This window comes from Heliconius melpomene, chromosome 19, assembly GCF_056956725.1.
Source record: "Heliconius melpomene rosina isolate 202511_hmr_F chromosome 19, ASM5695672v1, whole genome shotgun sequence".
Classification (NCBI taxonomy): Eukaryota; Metazoa; Arthropoda; class Insecta; order Lepidoptera; family Nymphalidae; genus Heliconius; species Heliconius melpomene.
Genome location: NC_140407.1, coordinates 13244759 through 13265226, shown reverse-complemented (window position 1 = coordinate 13265226; position 20468 = coordinate 13244759). Strand labels below are relative to the sequence as shown.

The following is a 20468-nucleotide window of genomic DNA, read 5'->3' as shown; positions in this document are numbered from 1 at the left end:
ATATAAAATAACAATAGTAAGCTGTCTTTCTTGCCTGAAAATGTTTTTTAATATATTTTATATCGTTAGGAGAAACAAGAAGATTAAGAAATACACAAAAATATATTTCTTTCGAAAATTCGATATTATGCCATTCATTCCTTTAGGAAAAGTATGTACGTTACAGTAACAGAATTTTAAACGATGATATTGTGTATCTAAAAGACTAGAATCTAATTTATTTTTCCCATAGAAAAACTGAAAACTGACATTAGTGACATTTAGTTTGCGGTTGTTCTTGTATATGTAGGTTGGTGATTACACTCAAAATCTAATTACCTATTAGATTTTCTAAATAATTTTATTCGGGGGCGGATGAGTGTGTGGCAGCGTTAAATAAAGACAGCCACAATGGCTATGTCTAAAGGATTTAAAGTTCTTGAAAAATCTTCGCCACCTAATCCATACAGCATAATTTTACAACATAGAAATAAAGATACTGCGTTATTATTCGAATCTCAAGCGGTAGTATCTCTATCGTCCCAAGAAACAGAAACGCTACGTAAGCAATACCATAAAATAGCTGACGCTTATGGATGCCTTGGAGTATTACAACTAAATTCTGGTGAAAGCTGCTTGCTGTACCTCGTTCTTGTTACGGGTTGCTGCTCAGTTGGCAAAGTGAACGATACTGAAGTTTTCAAGATAACCCAAACTCAATTTTTGCCTCTTTTTTATCAATCACAAGGTGAAGACAAGGTTTCTGAAGTAAGGAAATTACTTAATTCAGGAACATTTTATTTTTCTTGGAATTCAGGGAAATCTAGTGATAATTTGTTTGATCTTACACTGTGTGCTCAGAGAAAAAGTAAAGGCGCCAATCCAGACAACAGATTTTTCTGGAACAGAACCCTATTTATTCATCTAATTAGATATGGCATTGATTGTGAAGATTGGCTTACAAGAGCAATGTGTGGATCAGTGGAAATTAGAACAATCTATGTGGGACATAGACAAGCAAGAGCAGTATTAATATCTAGACTGAGCTGTGAAAGAGCAGGAACAAGATTCAATGTAAGAGGATGTAATGATGATGGAAATGTTGCAAATTTTGTGGAGACAGAGCAATCAATATATATAGATGATTCAGTAGCATCTTATATTCAAACTAGGGGCTCAGTTCCATTGTTCTGGGAACAACCAGGTATTCAAGTAGGATCTCATAAAGTTAAAATGTCAAGAGGTTATGACGCATCAACAAGTGCGTGTGATAGACATTTCTCACAATTAAAACGTAATTATGGATCAGTCATTGTTGTAAATTTGTTAGGGTCAAGCTTAATTGGTGGCAGTGAAGGTGAAGCAACTCTGAGCAATGCTTTTCAACGACATCTCAATGAATCTGCTCATAACGACATTGCTCAGATAATTTTTGACTATCATCAGGAAGTGAAAGCTGGATCTATAGAAACAGCCCTATCCAAGTTTAAAAAAATAGTTGAAAAGCAATATGATAATATAAGTATTTTCAGCGCTAAAAATGTTGACATTTACAATATACAAAAAGGTGTTATACGAACAAACTGTTTAGATTGCTTGGACCGAACTAATGCTATTCAAACATTTATTGGCTTAGAAATGCTTGCTATACAATTAATGTTGTTGCAATGTATTGATAAAAAGCAAAATGTTAATAGATTTGAGGAAGTTTTCAAGCAAATGTGGGTGAATAATGGAAATGAAGTGTCAAAAATTTATGCAGGTACAGGAGCAATACAGGGTGGCTCGAAATTGATAGATGGGGCCAGATCAGCTGCTCGAACCATACAAAACAACTTACTAGATAACTCTAAACAAGAAGCTATAGACATACTTCTTTTAGGGTCCACTCTTAATTCAGAACTGTCAGACCGTACAAGAATTTTATTACCTTCAAATATATTGCATACTTCTACTCCTGTACTTAGAGAAATGTGCAGAAGAGCGAATGAATTTACTCAACCTTCCAGCATTCGTATAACAATTGGGACATATAATGTCAATGGTGGCAAACATTTCAGAAGCCTTGCATATAAGGATGTGTCCCTTGCTGATTGGCTATTAGATTGCCCAAATTCTGCTTTGGTAAATACTGTGAACTTAAAAGACCATCCATCTGACATCTTTGCGATTGGTTTCCAAGAAATAGTGGACTTGAATGCTAGTAACATTATGGCTGCAAGCTCTGATAATGCTAAAGCTTGGAGTGAGGAATTAGATAAAATATTAGGTAGAGATGCCTCCTATACACTTTTATCAAGTCATCAGTTAGTTGGTGTTTGTCTGTTTGTTTTTGCAAGGAAAGATTTAATACCACACATAAGAGATGTAGCTCTTGATTCTGTAAAGACAGGGCTTGGTGGCGCTACTGGTAATAAGGGCGCTGTTGCCATACGCTTAGTTATTTACGGAAGTTCTATTTGCTTTGTGTGCGCTCATTTCGCTGCAGGTCAATCCCAAGTTGCAGAGCGCAATGCTGACTATACTGAAATAACACGCAAGGTAGCATTCCCTATGGGAAGATCTCTATACTCTCATGATTATGTTTTTTGGTGTGGAGATTTTAACTTTCGTATTGATTTGGATAAAGAGGAAACACGTTTATTGGCAGCGCAAAATAATATTCAGCGACTTTTGGAACAAGATCAACTACTGAGGCAGAAATCACAAGACTTAGTTTTCAAAAATTGTTTTGAAGGAGAAATAACTTTCCTTCCAACATACAAATATGATTTATTCAGTGATGACTACGACACCAGCGAAAAGTGCCGAGCGCCTGCGTGGACTGATCGTGTCTTGTGGAGGAGCCGTAAGCACACCATTGATCCGGAAACTACTTCGGAATTATCTGCCGGAAAACTGTTGCATTATGGGAGGGCAGAACTTAAACAAAGTGACCATCGCCCAGTTATTGCTATTTTAGAAATAGAAGTCTTACAAGTCAGCTACACAAAATGCATGGAAGTCTTTTATGAAGTAGTAAAAGACTTGGGACCTCCTGACGCCAGCATTATAGTGCAACCTATGGAAGAATATGACACCGAAGAATCTATTTTCGACGATAACGTGATGGCAGCTGTACTGCAAGAATTATCCAGTATTGGAGAAGTAACATTAGTACGTTTTGTTGACGACCATACTTTAAGTATTACTTTTAGAGACGGTCAACACGCACTAACTGCGGCGTTAAAAAGAAAAATATCTGCTTGCGCCATCCCTATGTTCATATCATTGAAGTCACCCGACTGGATCGATATAGTGAAATCAGAGATTAGTCTTTGTTCAAACAACACAGTGCCGTTGTTCGGCGAGTTGCCAACAGAACGCCCTCTCCGTTCTGCACCGCCTACGCCTCGGAGGCAGCAGCCTGGTAGACCACCCGCTCCTTCGCCAACACCTTTAGTTCCTTCAAGACTACCGGCAGCAAGTCCAGCCCGACCACCTCTGCCGCGACCTGCACCTATTCAAAACGACACAATGACAGGAAGTGTAAGTGCGCCTACATTGGCATCCCCCCCTGCCGATAGCCTTCCTCCTCCCACGTGTGCGCCGCCCCCTCTTCCTACAACTAATACTCCACCCCCAACGGGTCCTTCTGCTCCAACGGGACCTCCTCCACCTCCAACAGGTCCTCCTCCGCCGGTTCCAGCGAGACAAGGACAACCTCCCCCCTTGCCGGCGCGCCCTCGACCAGTTACATAGACTTCTATTTCATACAGTACTTACTTGAGATTATAAATTAATATTTTATGTATTATGAGCTGTTAAAACATACTATAATTGTTTATTCAAATATTTATAATCAATTAAACGAAAGCTTTGAAGTAGACGCTTAAAAATACAACGTTATTGTTATGGTTAATCAGTGTGTAACTATCAAAGATTAATTTGGATAGGCTGTGATAATTGGGTCAAAATCTCTTCAGTATTTAACTCAAAATTATATTTTCTTTTATTCATATTGTTAACAAATATCTTTATGAGATTTGTTTCAGAACAAAAGTTACTTTGGAAAGAAATTGTGGATCATTGACGGATTATGTGCCGATCTCATATCCCGATGAATTATTTCCTAGGTACTCAAATTACAAAATATAATATAGTATTAGTGATTATTAAGTATTCAGGTTTCGTAACAAAGTTATTGTTCTGTGGGTTCCTATGTTTTTAATATTATGAAAGTTTTGTTTATATGAATAAATATAGCCAGTAAATATGGTTTGTTAGTTTAATTAACTTGTATGTTACTTATTTATTGTTATACTAATACACATCGAACAATAGAATATATACTCTGGGAATTTTATCGAGGCGTTAAATAATAAAATTTATTAATAAAAAAAATATTAATTGGTTGCGAATTAATATGTATATCGAGTGGTCTTCGATCAACTATATATAAAGTGTATAATTGATCGAATCGAGAGGTAGTTTATTTAGTAAAACGTAGTGGATGTTCTTAAAAGAAATGTTTATATAAGAGTATTTATTGTAAGTTTTTGTAACTAGATATGTATGCAATAATCATAATTGGGCGAGTTATCTTCAAATTACCTATCTCTCTGATAAATAAATGACAGTGGAATGATATCCTATATCATAAAATACATTTAAGTACTTGTGCGTTCAGAGGTGATAATTGTAACTTTTCATTGTTTCAATTTTGCTGACCTTACCAACATTGTTAAAAGTGTTTTGACGAAATATCAAATCAATCTCAAAAACCTTGCCCTGAAACGAATACTTTGAGACAACTAATGTCTCATAAATTTTGTTATAAGATTTTTCACTGCATTTCATACTTCCAAGTATCTATTTTATAAAGAAAACCATCTATTCACGAAAGTGTGTAAAATGGCGAGAGATTAAAGTACTTTTACAAGTACATTAAAAATATTCAACAATAACGTGAATGTTTCAAATCTATTTGAATATTTTACAGTGTGAAAAGCAATAAACAATATTGACATATGGCACAGTGTAATCTTATATTTACTTCACATGTTTTTTTTAATATCAACTTATTGATTATATTTTATCCATTCCATTATTACAGCTAACAACTCTTATTTAATATTTAATTTCTATTTGATTGGACATTAGTCGAATGAGAATATAGTGGACATTCTATGGCATTAGAGCATAATGTACCTGATTTGCATTTCCTTATTTAACTATCCATATATATTGTATTTTTTTTTTATTTTGAAAATATTTTATTTTTTTATGAATTTTTATATAAACTATAATCGAAATTAAACAAAATCATTGTCGTAACAGTAATTTTCAATAAAGTAGCGATTTAGGTAGTGCTTTATAAATGTTGTATTCAAATTGTGATTGAAAAGCATATTGTTGTAGCTACATATACATAGTAAATGGTTACTTAACACTGGCTAAATAAAATATACTTGATTTCAAAAAACTTTTTTCATATTTTCCTTCCTTTCCATTTTTTATAAGACACTAGCAACCCGCACGCGGTTTCGCTCGCATACCACATATTTTTCTTTTATTGTACTATATTTTCCAATCAATTGATTATATATGTCAGAGCTTAGTTCGCGGTCGACATAGTGAGTCCATAACTGGCACAGTCTGAACCCACTCTGAAGTTAACCCGCACTACTGACGCAATTTTTTTATGCAAATCCCGCACACAGCAGGGTAGGCAGGGGGAACCTAGCGTTAAGACATTGCATTCCCCACTTTCTGCTGAAGTCTGGAGTCATTGCGTGTTGAGTGGCAGAACTCAACGCCGCGCTATGCCTCGATATCAGAGCGAAGAAATGGAAATATAAACGTAAATAAATATTTCACTTCCTCGAGTGGGAATCGAACCCACAATCGTTGCGTTACAGTCACACCCTTGTGTCACTGTCACGGCCTGCTTTCTGCTGTCTTACTATAATCTATTGTCAAGTACCGTCAGTGTACACCTACCAAATTATATGAAAAACATCATATCGGTCAATTCTGAGTAATCATTAGTCTCTAACAGATAATTTATATACATTCAAAGATGAACATCTTGTCGTCATTAAGCACAAGTGGCTGCTTGAAAGGATGTCATCGGCGGCAAGGGCACCCCCGCAGGATTCGAGTCTAGGCTTGCGGCCGTAAACAGAACGTTGAATTATTTTAATTTTACATTTTCTTAAAAAGTATAGGTCTAAATTACGTGCTATAAAAGCCAAAGCTTATCTTTAAAAAAAATCCTTGATGATGGAATAACTTTCACTCGTCAGTTTCAATATCCATATCATATAAAAAATTGTAAAATATCACCTTACAATTTTTAATTTTGCAGTGTCGCTGACTTTATTTTAGAACTAATGAAATTGAATGTTTTTGTAGTATAATGTACATATATTTAACTATTTCTACAACGCACGCGGTAAATATAATCCAATAGCGTTCATAACTATTGTTATTTTATTACCTAAGGCAAACTAACAATTACACCATAATGTTATATAGCCTGTACTGACGACATCCTGTCGCCACGTAGTGCTTTGCACTTTCTTAGAATTATGAAAAATTATGGAATATCCAAATTATATACAGTCTGTTGGTAAATGCAGCGTAATAAGAGTTATAGGTGGTGTGCGAGCGAAGCCGCTAGTATAGTATATAGATGGAATAAGAAACTCTTATTCCATTCTTATTAAGAAATGCTCCATAACTATTAATTTTTACTGTCTAACTTATTATGTTGATTGATTTTTCTTAGCATTACATGCTTCTCTTTCTAAAAGATGAATAAATTCACAAGATTTTTTTTACTTAATAAGAAAAAGGAACACAATATAGTCTGTAGTTCTTTATTTTCAATAATAGAGTACTATTAACACAGAATCTAATACATAACTTAGGAAATAATCTATTTCAGTTTTTATTGTTTAGGTACAGCGTGGATATAGACAGTGTGTCCAATACCAACTAGACCAACAACACAAAGAAACATGGTGAGACGGTACAAGACAGCGTCGAACGGACCACCTTTCAGGAAAACAGGGACATCATTCTCTTTCTGAAATGTGATTAAAATGAAATGAGAAATACATTTTCTTTTAAAATAATTGATACTCCAGAGTTGAGATTGAACCCATAATAATTCTGTTTACAGTCTAACTATCTCACAGTACCACAATAAAATTAGTATTTTATACATAAAATAAATATCTCTTTTCAGCCTGTTTAGAGTGATAATTGGCAATAGTCAGTTTACTTATATCATTCACCACATCTGTTTATAGTCTTATGACTGATTGCAAGATTAAAACAGGGAGAAAAAAAAATTGGTTCTTATGAATGAATATAAATGGGTTTCACAGAATTTACCTGGAAGAGTTGCTGGCGTTGCTTCAACTTTTCGTTAAGAGGTGCGTATGGTACGTTGGTACCAGGGATAAGCTTCTTGGGGCCAGGTGCTGGGCAAGCCTCGCTCACACTTGACATATGAGCTGTATTGTATTGGATAGACGGAGGCTCTACTCTTTGCAAAGCAATCGGTGCCTATGAATATATATATCAATAATAAATATTATAGTTTTCCTCAAAGCAAAGTTAAGGTTGATAGTATTGATATAATTTTATCTACTTACAATTGGGAGCAGCGGGCTTTGAAGACTAGCAGAGGCTACAAGCCTGCCAGAAATTTTGCCTAGTTGGTGATACATTGTGCAAAAGTGAAGATATATGATTTTATAAAACGAGGCTTAAAATTCTACCTGTTACGAAACAAGTACTTATCCCAATCAATAAAGTTCAGAAACCAGATATCACTTTTGACATTTGTATGAAACTTAATTTGAAATTAAAACTTTAATTTCAATTTGAATTTAATTATGAATTATATGAATATATCTAAAATATTTCAATTTTGCTCACTTTTTATTGTATATTATAAATTTAAAAATTTTAATAAAATAAGGAATATAATATGAAAACTTAGTAAGACAAATACTAATTAAGGAAGAATGGTGTCTCTCTACGGTAATAATTAATTTCTAAATAAAATATATTTTATTTTAAATAATCATATGCCAGTAATAATTAATACAATTAATTATACAGTTGATTTATATATTATAATTTTTAGTCTGTACGAAAAGGTGTTTTGTCCGCCATTTTTCTATGACATTCTTTTATGTGCAAGTTTGACAAGCTTTCGAGCACATTCGGAAAAGGTTAGTTATTTAATTAATTTAACTTGATATTTTATACTATATTGTCTCTAATAACTATATAATTGGTCTAAATATTCGACTGATTTCATAATTTGACAATTTTATCTTTCATTTGTTTCTACATATTCCATATTTGAAACACCGCGTGGCGACATATTTTGACAAGGATTTTTGTATTTTGTTTTTATTCATTAGATCCATCCAATCGAAATTTTAGTATTTAATAAGCTTCTTTATTATATTACAGTCTCACAATGCAAATTTTCGTCAAGACCCTTACGGGTAAAACCATTACCCTCGAGGTGGAGGCCTCTGATACTATAGAAAATGTAAAAGCTAAAATCCAAGATAAGGAAGGTATTCCACCAGACCAGCAACGTTTGATCTTTGCTGGTAAACAACTAGAAGATGGACGTACATTGTCTGACTACAACATTCAAAAGGAATCCACATTGCATCTTGTGCTTCGACTTCGCGGAGGTAACTATTTATGTCTTAACTTTTACATCAAGTATATGTTCAGAATTCATAGTTTTTAGCTTTATGCAGGATCCCGAAAGTTAGGCTTAGATCCAGACTGGCGGAACTTATCACTAAAACTATCAAAATAGTTATTCTGCTGAATGGGAATGACACTCACAACCGTCATGGTAACAGTCAGTTGCTGTATCGCTGCATCAGCCACAATCTACTATTTACTTAAATTTCCAGGTACCATTGAACCCTCCCTTCACATCTTGGCCTGCAAGTACAATTGTGAAAAAATGATCTGCCGCAAATGCTATGCGCGTCTTCATCCACGTGCAACTAACTGCCGCAAGAAGAAATGTGGACACACCAATAACCTCCGCCCCAAGAAGAAGATCAAGAACTAAATATTGTTCACATTCTTATTAATGGCATACAGTTAATGGCTTTCAATAATTAAAAAATAATAAAAACAGTAAAAGCAATAAGATTTTTATTTACATTGTTTTCCAATTATTCGAATAAAAAAATGAGTAAAGGATGGAGATTAGCATACTTATTTTGCACACAGTGGTTGACTTCTGAACATAGAAAATGGAATGATACTTCTCTTTACAATGTACATATATCATCATCATCCATCATCAGCCATCTTTTGTCCACTGCTGGACTTAGGCCTTCCCCAATTCTCTCCACAACACTCAATCCTCAGCTTTTCGGACCCATCCGCTTGCCGTCACACATATAAAGAAATCAAATTATTTCTTTACTGTTTTGAACTGCATTCTTTATTGATGTTACACTAGTTTTGTATATAACTGATAATTCATCATAATTACTTAAATCTTTAAAGCACTGTAAATTTATACACAAGGGGCTTTACTTTTCCTGCTTTTTGTTGGCTGTCCCTATACAAAAAAATAAATTGTGCACACACTGCTAAAGCTCACTTGTATAAATTGGAATCGAACTTCATAGTGTAAATTTTCTTTTGTTGGGACTCTATAGGATTTATTGACGAAAGCAACTTGATCGCAGGGGCGTAGCCCTAGGTACAAGCTGTGTGTATGAAAACACTATTAAGCAGCTTTTATATGATAAAGTTACCATTTTAAATTATTATTTCTATATGTTATAGTAAAAATAAAATAAAAAAATAAGGGAGGTATAGATTTTATTAGGTAAATTAAAAAACTAGTAGAAATATACTTTTATTATAACTCTTATGTATGGATATAAATAGTACATATAAAAAAAATTATAATAATTAGTCTCCTAAGAGACGGAAGCCCTCACCTCATTTCAGTCAAGTCTAACAATCAAATAGCATTTGATATATTGTTGTACACATCTAATATTAATAAAAATAGATTTCACAACCAATGCTTATGACTAAAAATCCTGTAGCACCTAAGAAGTACAAAAAAATATTCTAATATCATATAATCAATGTAATAAGAAGTAAGTGTTCAAAAATTTGAATGGGTAAATATTTTAACATACTTTTTTCCTCAAGTGGGAATCAAACCCACAATCTGTCGTATTTACAGTTACACGGTTGTAACCCTGCGGCATGACTGGCACTTTGAAAAATAATTGTATTACATATATATAGCTAACAATTAATTTTTATCTATCGCGCCTATTCTCCAAAACAACGTCGGTATTTTTATAAATTATTAAACTACATATGAAAAGTAAATATACAATAAAAAAAATATTAGAGGTAGCTATGGCATACAAAAAGAAAAGCATTCACTAAATTGGAACACTGTGTTATTTAAACTTCATTATAACTAGAATATAATAAAATATAATTTGGACGGAATGTTTAAAAATATACAGTATACTATTAGAACATATTCTAGACCATTCCAAAATGAACAATTTTTATTTTTGGTGGCTTCTGAACCCCATTCTCTGTAAAAAAATAGATGTATATTATAAAATATTGGATAGTAGCAAAAAAACAAATATTTAGATATTCGTTTTATTATAATTAAAAGTATTTTTTTTATAATTAAAGAAAACATTTTCTAATACTAAAAAAAATAAATTTGATAATGTGCTTTACTTTACTGATATACCGGTTGGAAGCGTCTGCGCCCCTTTTAAGAGAACAGCATGTAGGGTAAAATATTTCAAACCCGTACCTAAAGAAATTAATCAAGATACTTCAACAGTTTAGACGTAGGACTTTTTTTATATAAGGATGTTTATCGATAATCCGTATTTCGTGTGATGCAAGTATGCATACGCAGATACCAATAGCGTAAACACTTATTAGTAAAAAAATACTACTAAAGGTAAAAAAACAACTTGGCCGCCAATACCTACGACTCGATGTCATGAATGGGGCGTGTGCGGCGTTGTCGCTTTGATAGGTTTATGTATGCGTGCGTCGTCTTTAACAATTGGCGTTTTATTTTACAACGATATTTTTATAATTTATTTTGTTTGAAAAAACTTTCATTTTTGTAAAAAAAATTAGGCTTTAATAGAGTAGTTAAAAACTGTGGTTTCATTTAAAGCGGTGCTGATAAAAACACTCTGCATAACTATAATATATTGAATTAATCACTGCATATATAAATTATTTAAATATTTATTAAAGGAATTGACCATAAAATGATTTATTTTCAACTAATAAAGTCCAGATCTCTTAGAGATTGCCATTTATAAGATGCATTTTCTATGTTAAAGTTTACTAGCAATTTTTATTACAGAAGTTATCAACTATGAATACATATATTTAAGAACCTTCAGAGATAGATATTTTTTTAATACTTTTCCTATTTTGAATTCAGTTATGAAAAAGAATTAGTTACTTACTATTTATTGAAATAATAGTGAGATGCCTCATTTTTTTATGAAACCTTTAAGTAAAGCTAAAACAAGAAAAGTTAATTTGTACAAATTGTATATTCCTGACTGCTCAATAAAGTAATGCTATATGTAATAATAGTACATGCAATGTGCAGGTTACATGAGTCTTGTGAAAACAACTTTTATAGTTAAACAAATAGTACACGTATTATATTTCCATGCATTAACTTTTTATTCAGTTTGTCTTAATGAAAAAGAAATGTTATTGAAATCACACTCCTTCTCCATTTCTCATTGTACTTTTCATAGCGGGAACCGGGTCAAGAGAACCTAGGAACCTAGTGTTAAGACACAACTCAACGTCGCGTTTACCTTGATACCAGGACGAAGAAATGAAAATACTAAATATTTCATGCTAACGAATCCTACTTGGAGGTCCAAGTCCATTGAACCCACAACAGTCGCGTTTACAGTCGCACGTTTGTGCCCCTGCGACATGTCAGCCTCAAATTGTATAATATCCTTGTTATTAAATATTTAACTTAATTTAAGTTATTTTAGGGTTTTTATTACACATAAAAATAAATATGCAGAAAACATTTAGGATTTTCCACATAAAATATTTTTTTTTTTTACATAATTTATACAAACTGTGCAGTAAAAAAAGTACAACAACTAAAAGTAAAAAAGTCTACAATTAAGTTTCAATTATTTCAAATTCAAACTTAATAATAAGCCTTAATATTATGGGGGTATAAGTGAAAATTGTGATATCAAACTTCATCCATGCATGTCTTCAGTCTTGCTATAATTTAATATGATGTCCGTGTAAAGATTAAAACAAAGTGTAGCTTAGTGTTAACACAGGCATGCAATCACACATCGACATGACACTATATCGAGGTTTTATTACTGTGAATATATAACAAAGTGCTAAGGAATTAGGAGGGAAGGTAAAACTGTTAATATAAGCATGCGTCACACTTCAACATAGTCGAGAGTAGTACCGGGCGGCGGGGGTTGCGCGGTGGGCGCGAGGGGGGGCGCGAATGCCGCCAGGTACTTGTGGGGGGGCGACAGGGGCAGGCTGTCCGCTAGCTCGTGAGCAGGATTCGGGGTTGTAGGATCCTGTTGAAATAAAAAAGATGTTTATAAATACGGTCTACTAATAATATCTTTTTATGTATATTTTATTTTCTTCACGCCTCTTCCCGCAGCAGAACAGGTAGTATTAGTCAAGATCTAGAAGAGAATCAGCATTCACTTTATCCCTATTTCCAAACAATATTTCCTAGTGCTTTGACCACTAAGCAAACGTTTACATTTAAAAGTGGTGATTGAAAGATTCCCAAGATTTCAAACAGCAAACTGTGGTTTAAATTGCGCTTTGAAAAAAGTTAAATTTTTTTATACCTTTTTAAATTAATTTTTCTTCCCCAAGTGTGGAATAATCTACTTTAGCTTCACGCTATATCCCTAGCGGCGTAGTCGAAGAGAACGGAATTGTAGGTCCAAACCCCACCTCCCGCCGTTCTGGACATGGCGTGTTGGTTGGTCCCCACACACCAGCGGGGACGCACTGGTGCGGGTCAGTTTTGTGGAACAGGACAGATGTGGAATAGCGTTTTTAAAATAATGTATAAATAAAGACAATTCCACTTACGGGAACAACAGCAACGGTGACAGTATCAGAAAACTTGACTTTGTTTCTTTCAGGCTTCACTCCTGTCCAATAGTTATCTTGCCTATACCTCCCATTGAAGTTACTATTAGTCGATGGCACATTATTAATAAAATTATTTTTAGTATCTACTTTTATCTCATTCCTATATAAATCATTGAAATGCGACGCCAGCCTCTCTTGATCACTGTTACCCCCTACGTTAGTTTGTATCGGTCTTGGTCTTTGTAAGTTCAGTACATTATCCATGCTATTCCACCTTATATTTTGACCATTTACAGGTTTCAAATGTTCCCTTTTTTGTATACTAAGGTAGCTGTCATCTTTGATATTTTTAGACCAAATTGTGTTCTCTCGGTCTAGATATTGATGTAAATTAGGTCTTATACTTGTTATTTTATAAGTATCAATTTGGTTTATGGGTACAGTGAGAATAGATGGTGGTAGAGGTACTCGGGGTAGTGGGGGCGGATCGGTTTTCATTTTGGGTGAAGTAGAAAGTTCAGATCCAGTATACGAATGGGAACTGCATCGAGAACACGAATCGGAACATTCTGAATCTATAAAAAAATGTACAATTAATATTGTTATAATGATTATGGCAACAGTATAAACTATATCTATGAATAAAATTGCCATTCGAGGAAATACAATTATTTTTCACTCTGGTAACAAGATAGGGTGCCACCACTCAACACGCAATGTCGAAAATTGAGTGTCATAATATTAGGTTCTTCTGTTACATGTGGTATACAGTATAAAACAAAAATTAAAATTACTTACAAAAAATGGAAAGACAGAATAAGTGAATAAAAGGACACCAACCAGCCACGTCCTGGTCCGCGTAGTAGCGCGCGGCGGCGGCGGCCTCGCGCGCCAGGTCGGGTAGCGCGCGCTTGAGAGCCGCGTGGCGCGCGTCCGCACACACGTCCCACGACGACAGGTCCACCGCCAGGCACATCGCTTTCTCCATGCGCCCTCGTCTAGTAATAAAAAGCGTAAAGCGTAAAGTAGAAGCGTTAATGTGTAGCGGACTGTTACACACTACACTAGGTTCCTTCGGCCTACCCTACTATAAGCAGAATGCAACGTGAAGTTAAAACAATGTATAGATAGAAACAAAAAGAACTGCCCACGTGTTTACAGAAATAAAAATCGTAAAACAAAAAACGATTATCTTACCTAAGCAAATGATGAAAGAATTTTCTTGTTAGATCATGTACAGCGGGGGCATACTTAGTAGCTGAGGGGGGAATGGGGACCACAGGGGCGAGGTAAGCACCGAGGGCCAGTTGCACCCCCGTTTCTCCTCCGGTCTCCCCGTCCTCCTGGAGACGTTTACGCAGCGCACGCCGCACTATGTCCCCCATGGCTTGGAGACACTCGTCCCCCTCCTCCCCCCAGTCCATAGCGCGTAGCAACGCCACTGCGTTGTTTGTACGATTCGAGCGTATCCATGCCTGAAGGTATAGGTATTGCAAATACCATACATTGGATAATTTAATTACTATTTTGTTTCACGCAAAAATATACTGTATATATATTTTTACTTAAAACATTAAAAAATTAAGCCATCGTTTGTATGAAAATATGATAAGTTCCATGATTGTTAAGAAAGAACAATCATGGAACACCTCATAGTAGAACTATTGGGCGCTAAACTACAAAAAAATATTTCCCAGGTAATTTTTTTAAATGATGATTTTTATGACACTACTTCGCGTTACTGTATACCAGCTAAGAATAAACGATATTTTACAGAATTCAGTGGAAAGTGGGGAACAGAGTGTCTTAACACTAGGTTCCCAGATTCCCTTTACCTAACCTGCTATGTGCAGGATGCAGCGTGAAGCTAAAAAAAAATATTACCGACGGTAACCGTGCGTGAGTTATCCTCAATAAAGCGAGGGGTCCGCCAGCGAACGTCGTGAGTATCATGGGCCCGCCGGTTGTGTTGTGAGTTGCTAAAATCTGCACTCGTTTGGATTCACTGAAATATAAAATATATTAAGTCTATTAATATGTATTTTATATAGACACATAGTTAGTTATCTTTTAGAATTACTATGAAATTAAAGTGTAAACTTATTTAATATAAAAAAGGAAAGGGATCCCTTGGCGATCATGAAATCATTGTAGATATTAATTGTCTAAAGAAAAAACAAGTTCAAAAGGATTAGGATTAAGTCGGGACCTACAATTCTTAGAGCTCAGTAAAAATTAAATGGGTCCCGACTTCTTATCGTAATGAACTATTGGGCTGTTGTTTTTTTCGGGTTTTATGTTTTTTATAATACAATTCCTAAAAGGAGAACCTCAGCATCTCGAAAAAACAAACATATTAGACAACTAATACGATAAATCAGTATCAATCCCACCTCCCCGGACGATGAAATTGTTAGCGTGGCTACGTGACTGCCTGAGAGAACGTCGTCGGCGGCAAGGTTGTCCCTTGTGGGACTCTAATCTAGGCTTGCGGCCGTCAATCGGTTTATAAAGTATTGTCCGCGCTCCACGTTGTTTAACTTTGGTGTGGATGTAATAATGTAAGCGACTAAGCGCTTGTTTCTATAAGAGTGGAATGATAGTGGTGGGTTTCGATATTGCTCGCACACAGAACTCCCCCTAACGATACGTTTACTTCCTGTCTCGAAAAAACATACTGACCGCATATACGACGTTAGATCGAGACACTTGGTGTGGTGGTGGAGAAGGGAGAGGGCGCGGTCGAAGCACTGTAGGCGGCCAGCCTCCTCTGCAGCGACCACCAACTGTCCCGCCCACCGGACATCCGTTGCTATCTATTGTTATAATACATTTATTGAAGATACACTTCTCAAAATATATTTTATAAAACATGAAGTTAGAGAGGGAAACTTGTATCAGGTAATCCGTTCTACACTTTCCTCTCGATTTTCAAACAATGCATGTTTGGGATCCGTTTAAATATTACTAAACGCAATGTTTGAGATATTTGATGATTGATCCTATAACGCGACGTAAATATATGCAGAGATCGTAAGTTTGGCACGCTTTCTGGCTACCCTACTAGGGATAAAGTGAAGCGTAAAAAGACAAAAGACTTCCACCATTCAACGCGTAAAGTGGGAAACGAAGTATCTCAGAACTGGGTTCACTCTACTACATATATCATCACGAATACAACTGAAACTAAAAAAGATAAGGTTTAAGGAAAAAAAACACTTACAAAGCCAGCTCTCGTCGAGTGTGTCAGTCCTACAGTATGGTGTACTATATGAATAGATGCATCTATACAAGCAATAAGTAGTTTAGAGTCGCACTGTGACCTCCTTGCTACTCGCGCCGGTGCTGGTAAAGACACACGAACCACGTTCTCGCATAACGAGGCTAATTTTACGACTCGATTATTATTTTGTGGCATTTCATATCGTAGCCATATTAAACTGATCCCTGCCTGCAAAAAAATGTAAACAAAAAGCAGTTTTGTAATAGTTTTCTTTGTCATATTTGATACTAATTACTAGCACATTCTGAATTGTATTTTAATTATTCTCATTCCCTGCTCTATGCAACACAATGTGATGGGGCACTATGCAACATATCTTAATACTAGTAAAAAGCTTCTTTGGTCAACTCAATAATTGAAATCAGTGTTATTTAAAACATATACAAATATTATTACTATCAAGCTACTGCGAGAAATAAAGATAAGCTTTGTTTGTATTAATAATCCATTTACAAATCATGTACCTAAATAATAAAAATGTTTTTCCTAACACTAAAGTGGAAAAAAATTTTAAAAACATTAATAGTATTTCTTATAAGTGTATGTACTTAATATTTTTTTCGAAGAATTGATAGTTTTATTACCTTGTGACAAGACACTTGTTCTGCAACATGTACAATATAATCATGCTTATGTGAGAGTTCTGCAAATAATACTTCATTTTCCAATTGGTGGTATGCTATTAGTGTAACTTGATGGCTGTGAATACAAAGTTATGGGTACTTTACAATTGTATTTTTTTACATTATATTGCTTATATAACAAGGAAGGCAGAGGGAACCTAGTGTTAAGACGTTGATAGACAACATGTATTTACTAAGTTACTTACCCACATATTTGGTATAAGTGTAGATTTGCGTGATCCTCTGGTATAGGGCTCCAAGGAGCGGGTTCTGATACAGTCATACCCCATACTAATATTCTAATATAATTATCGTTTTCACAAAATGACACATGTCTTTCAGCTCGCCGTGAATTACCACCAAGTTCTATAATCTAATAAAATAATTAAATCTAAATTAATATGATTTTAGATTCACCAGTCTGGGCAAAAAGTAAGCAAAAAGTAAAGTGCCTGTAAACTGGCTGGCTGTGGCTTTGATCCCCATTCAGGAAATGACATATTTATTTATAGTTTCATGTCTTTGCTCTGGTGCCAAGGCAAAGTGCGGTGTTTAAAAGCTCAATTTGTTTAGTGTCATTACATGTTCAGTTGCAAGACACAATAGATCATCAAGAATACTTAACTGGGGAAATGAAAAATAACCATTCTCAAGTTTGTCCTAGTTTGTTTGAATGTGTTGTATCTTGAGTCATGGCACATATGTGTGACTCTAAAAGCAACTAGTTGTGAGTTTGATCCCCACTAACAGAAATTAAATAATCATATAATTTTATATTTTCATTTTGTTATTGGTGTGGGGTGATGATGTCATGGCAAAGCATGGTATTGAGTTCTGCCACTCTACATGCCTCCAGAATGAAGTCTTAGCACTAGGTTACCATTGCCTACTCTGCTGTGTGTGGGGTGCAAGGTAAAGCTGTTCTTTTTATTATTCTTGTATTGTTTTTATAATTAAGAAAGTAATAATATAAAGCAGATTGACACTTTGCCCTGTAGAGTTAACTCTATTCCCTACTTTTGAGACATTGTGTGTACTGAGTGGTAAAACTCAACACCCCTTCTTGTCTACCAAAGCAGGAATTTCAGTTATACAATGCACCACACCACAATGGTAATTATTTAATTAATAAAATAAATTTGTGTATTTAACTACTTACTTGTAGGTTTGGCTCCCTATCAGATATTTGATATGGTAAATTGTTATCAATGTGTTTACCAAAAGTTATGAGCGTAGCTGTCTTTTCTGGGTGTATGAATAATATAAGCTTCTTGCACAAAACAACTGGAATCACAACAAAATAATAGGAAATGATATAAAACATCATGTATGTAAGACATGTTACTATAGAATGTTATGATAGTAAGACATTTTATTATAGAATTTTACTATTATAATCATTTTAATATTTGTTGCATCACACCTGCTGTTGCTGTTTGTCCATTTAATTTTCCAATACAGTATCTATCAAACAATATCTGGGTTATATCTAGAGTATTTAACTTAATTGTAATATAGACTATGACCCCTGAAGAAAATACTATGGTAACTAAAGAATCGTGAACCCATTCACATAAAACTACATTTTTATCATGAAGCTTAGATTCTAGTTGTCTTAATTGCCGCTGCTTAGGGGATCGCCAAAGTCCTCCGCGACGCTCACAAAAGTTTCTTTTTGCGACATCGTGTAAAGTTTCCTCATATTTTTTTTTGTTTTCGTATCTAAAAATCATGACTTACATAGAGAAATTATACTTTATTAAATATTATGGATATATCAAACATACTAGTGAAATTACAACTTACTTAAAACTTTTAAAGTCGCTATTTTTTAAATATAGAGATTCATCATTTGTATAGAATTTCAGATCGTAGCTAAACATTGTAAAAATAAATATTATTATAATTTACTCCATTTTCGAACAATAAACATGTATTTAAAAAGATATGAAGTATAAACTTGCAGTAAAGTTTGTTTTATTTTCGTCAATGTTGCTATGTGAGACTTTGACATATGTAATGTAATGTTGTCAGCATAAAAAAAATGTTTTTTGCAAATATGTCATAATTATAATATTTTTATAATAATATCAAATTATAAGCCTACATCTTTGTATTATATATTTGTTATTATTATCTCTCTATGTTATATTTATGTAACGTAAGTATTGATTTTAATTTAGTTTTTTTATAAGTGAAGATTTTTTTTTTTCATCAGCCTATCGCCGTCCACTGCTGAATGTAGGCCTCCCTCATCAAGCGCAAACCATCCCGGTAATTTTTTTTCACTGGATTTTTAACGTGCTTTCTACTATTTTCTATAATTAACAATTAAGTATTTCTTTTTTACAACCTGCTTCGTCTGTTCTGATTTTCTCCGTACACACTTGACATTGATGAAGTGATATTTTATAAAACTTCATGAAGGTTCATAAATGTGTTCAAGAAAAAATATCTTGACAATGTTGTAGATCAAGCTGTGTTGAGAAAAATACTTTTATTACAATATAATCATGCTTAAGTCGTATTGATCACACTCTGAGATCATTAAGACACTTTCCGTTCCCCACTTTCTGCCGAATTCTGGAGGCATTGCGGGTTGAGTGGCGGAACTCAACGCCGCGCTTTGCCTCGTTACCAGAGAGAAAAAATTAAAATATTAAATATTTCATTTACTCGAGTGGGTATTAAATATTTCATTTCCTCAATTTAAAAATGAAACCTTTATAGAATTACATTGTTTTCTGTTTATTCGACTGTCAAGGCCATTTATCTCAAGATCGCGTGGAGGTATCAAGCTTAATATCAAATCAAATATCCAGATCTACGGTCCTATGGAACACACAAAAAAAAAATTAAAAAAATCAAATTAATATTATTTTTAATTGACCAGATGACATGAAAATACCTAAAATGACATGAAAATGCACCAGAAAAATAAAGCACTTGCAATTAAAACCGCCGCCATGTCCAAAATAGCTTCCTACAATATCTAAAACGTTTTATATCCCAGTTTCATACCTACGATTCATTAAGTTGATTGGTAGTAAATTCGTTTCCATGACAACTTCCATGAATCTATCTAATCTATCTGATAGGAAGAGCAGTAAAAGTAAGCCTCCAATCTTTACTTATAAGACTATAGTTATGTAATCGTTGTAATTGACGATTAATGTTTTACTTACAACGAATTCAAAAGAAAAGAGTTTTAGATACTAAATACTTAGATATTATTACTATTATTAGGTTCTTTACTCCAAATTCTTTCTTTTACATTCGTCGGTAGTTCATATCAACGTTATCATCGTATCGTTTCATATCTATTCCATATTGCGGTATTGCGAACCCTAGTATATATACTTACTCGTATATCTTGGCATTTCTGAGGTTGA

General features: G+C 34.2%; 4 protein-coding genes across 4 annotated transcripts; 2 read left to right on the top strand and 2 right to left on the bottom strand.

The window, feature by feature from the left end:
- Positions 1 to 222: 222 nt before the first annotated feature.
- Synj (synaptojanin) lies at positions 223 to 5443 on the top strand. The gene has a single exon (XM_085202600.1). The coding sequence runs from the start codon at positions 391 to 393 to the stop codon at positions 3718 to 3720; it is 3330 nt and encodes a 1109-aa protein (XP_085058726.1). The 5' UTR covers positions 223 to 390; the 3' UTR covers positions 3721 to 5443.
- A 1385-nt stretch (positions 5444 to 6828) lies between these two features.
- On the bottom strand, positions 6829 to 7788 carry LOC146528887 (cytochrome c oxidase subunit 7A2-like, mitochondrial). Its single transcript, XM_085202598.1, has 3 exons — positions 7626 to 7788; positions 7363 to 7536; positions 6829 to 7051 (listed from the first exon to the last, which is right to left on the bottom strand). The coding sequence occupies exons 1-3, from the start codon at positions 7698 to 7700 to the stop codon at positions 6914 to 6916; spliced, it is 387 nt and encodes a 128-aa protein (XP_085058724.1). The 5' UTR covers positions 7701 to 7788; the 3' UTR covers positions 6829 to 6913.
- Positions 7789 to 8081: 293 nt separating this feature from the next.
- On the top strand, positions 8082 to 9166 carry RpL40 (ribosomal protein L40). Its single transcript, XM_085202803.1, has 3 exons — positions 8082 to 8210; positions 8458 to 8690; positions 8922 to 9166. Exons 2-3 carry the CDS (start codon positions 8465 to 8467, stop codon positions 9083 to 9085), a joined length of 390 nt encoding a protein of 129 aa, XP_085058929.1. The 5' UTR covers positions 8082 to 8210; positions 8458 to 8464; the 3' UTR covers positions 9086 to 9166.
- Positions 9167 to 9876: 710 nt separating this feature from the next.
- frtz (WD repeat-containing and planar cell polarity effector protein fritz) lies at positions 9877 to 19076 on the bottom strand. The gene is made up of 13 exons (XM_085202802.1): positions 18883 to 19076; positions 18500 to 18798; positions 18236 to 18360; positions 17283 to 17449; positions 17038 to 17152; positions 16394 to 16621; positions 15853 to 15986; positions 15055 to 15175; positions 14368 to 14645; positions 14011 to 14168; positions 13168 to 13745; positions 12512 to 12632; positions 9877 to 10598 (listed from the first exon to the last, which is right to left on the bottom strand). The coding sequence occupies exons 1-13, from the start codon at positions 18957 to 18959 to the stop codon at positions 10543 to 10545; spliced, it is 2457 nt and encodes an 818-aa protein (XP_085058928.1). The 5' UTR covers positions 18960 to 19076; the 3' UTR covers positions 9877 to 10542.
- Between the last annotated feature and the right edge of the window lie 1392 nt (positions 19077 to 20468).

Bases quoted from the DNA above. Each gene is read 5' to 3' on its own strand.
- Synj (XM_085202600.1), top strand. From the start codon at position 391: ATGGCTATGTCTAAAGGATTTAAAGTTCTTGAAAAATCTTCGCCACCT.
- LOC146528887 (XM_085202598.1), bottom strand. From the start codon at position 7,700: ATGTATCACCAACTAGGCAAAATTTCTGGCAGGCTTGTAGCCTCTGCT. The intron at 7,537-7,625 runs GTAAGTAGATAA...ATATATTCATAG, and splicing joins AAAGCCCGCTGCTCCCAATT to GCACCGATTGCTTTGCAAAG. The intron at 7,052-7,362 runs GTAAATTCTGTG...ATCACATTTCAG, and splicing joins AACGCCAGCAACTCTTCCAG to AAAGAGAATGATGTCCCTGT.
- RpL40 (XM_085202803.1), top strand. From the start codon at position 8,465: ATGCAAATTTTCGTCAAGACCCTTACGGGTAAAACCATTACCCTCGAG. The intron at 8,691-8,921 runs GTAACTATTTAT...TTAAATTTCCAG, and splicing joins TGTGCTTCGACTTCGCGGAG to GTACCATTGAACCCTCCCTT.
- frtz (XM_085202802.1), bottom strand. From the start codon at position 18,959: ATGTTTAGCTACGATCTGAAATTCTATACAAATGATGAATCTCTATAT. The intron at 18,361-18,499 runs GTGTGATGCAAC...TTGTGATTCCAG, and splicing joins TGGACAAACAGCAACAGCAG to TTGTTTTGTGCAAGAAGCTT. The intron at 15,176-15,852 runs GTCAGTATGTTT...TTTATATTTCAG, and splicing joins GATCTAACGTCGTATATGCG to TGAATCCAAACGAGTGCAGA.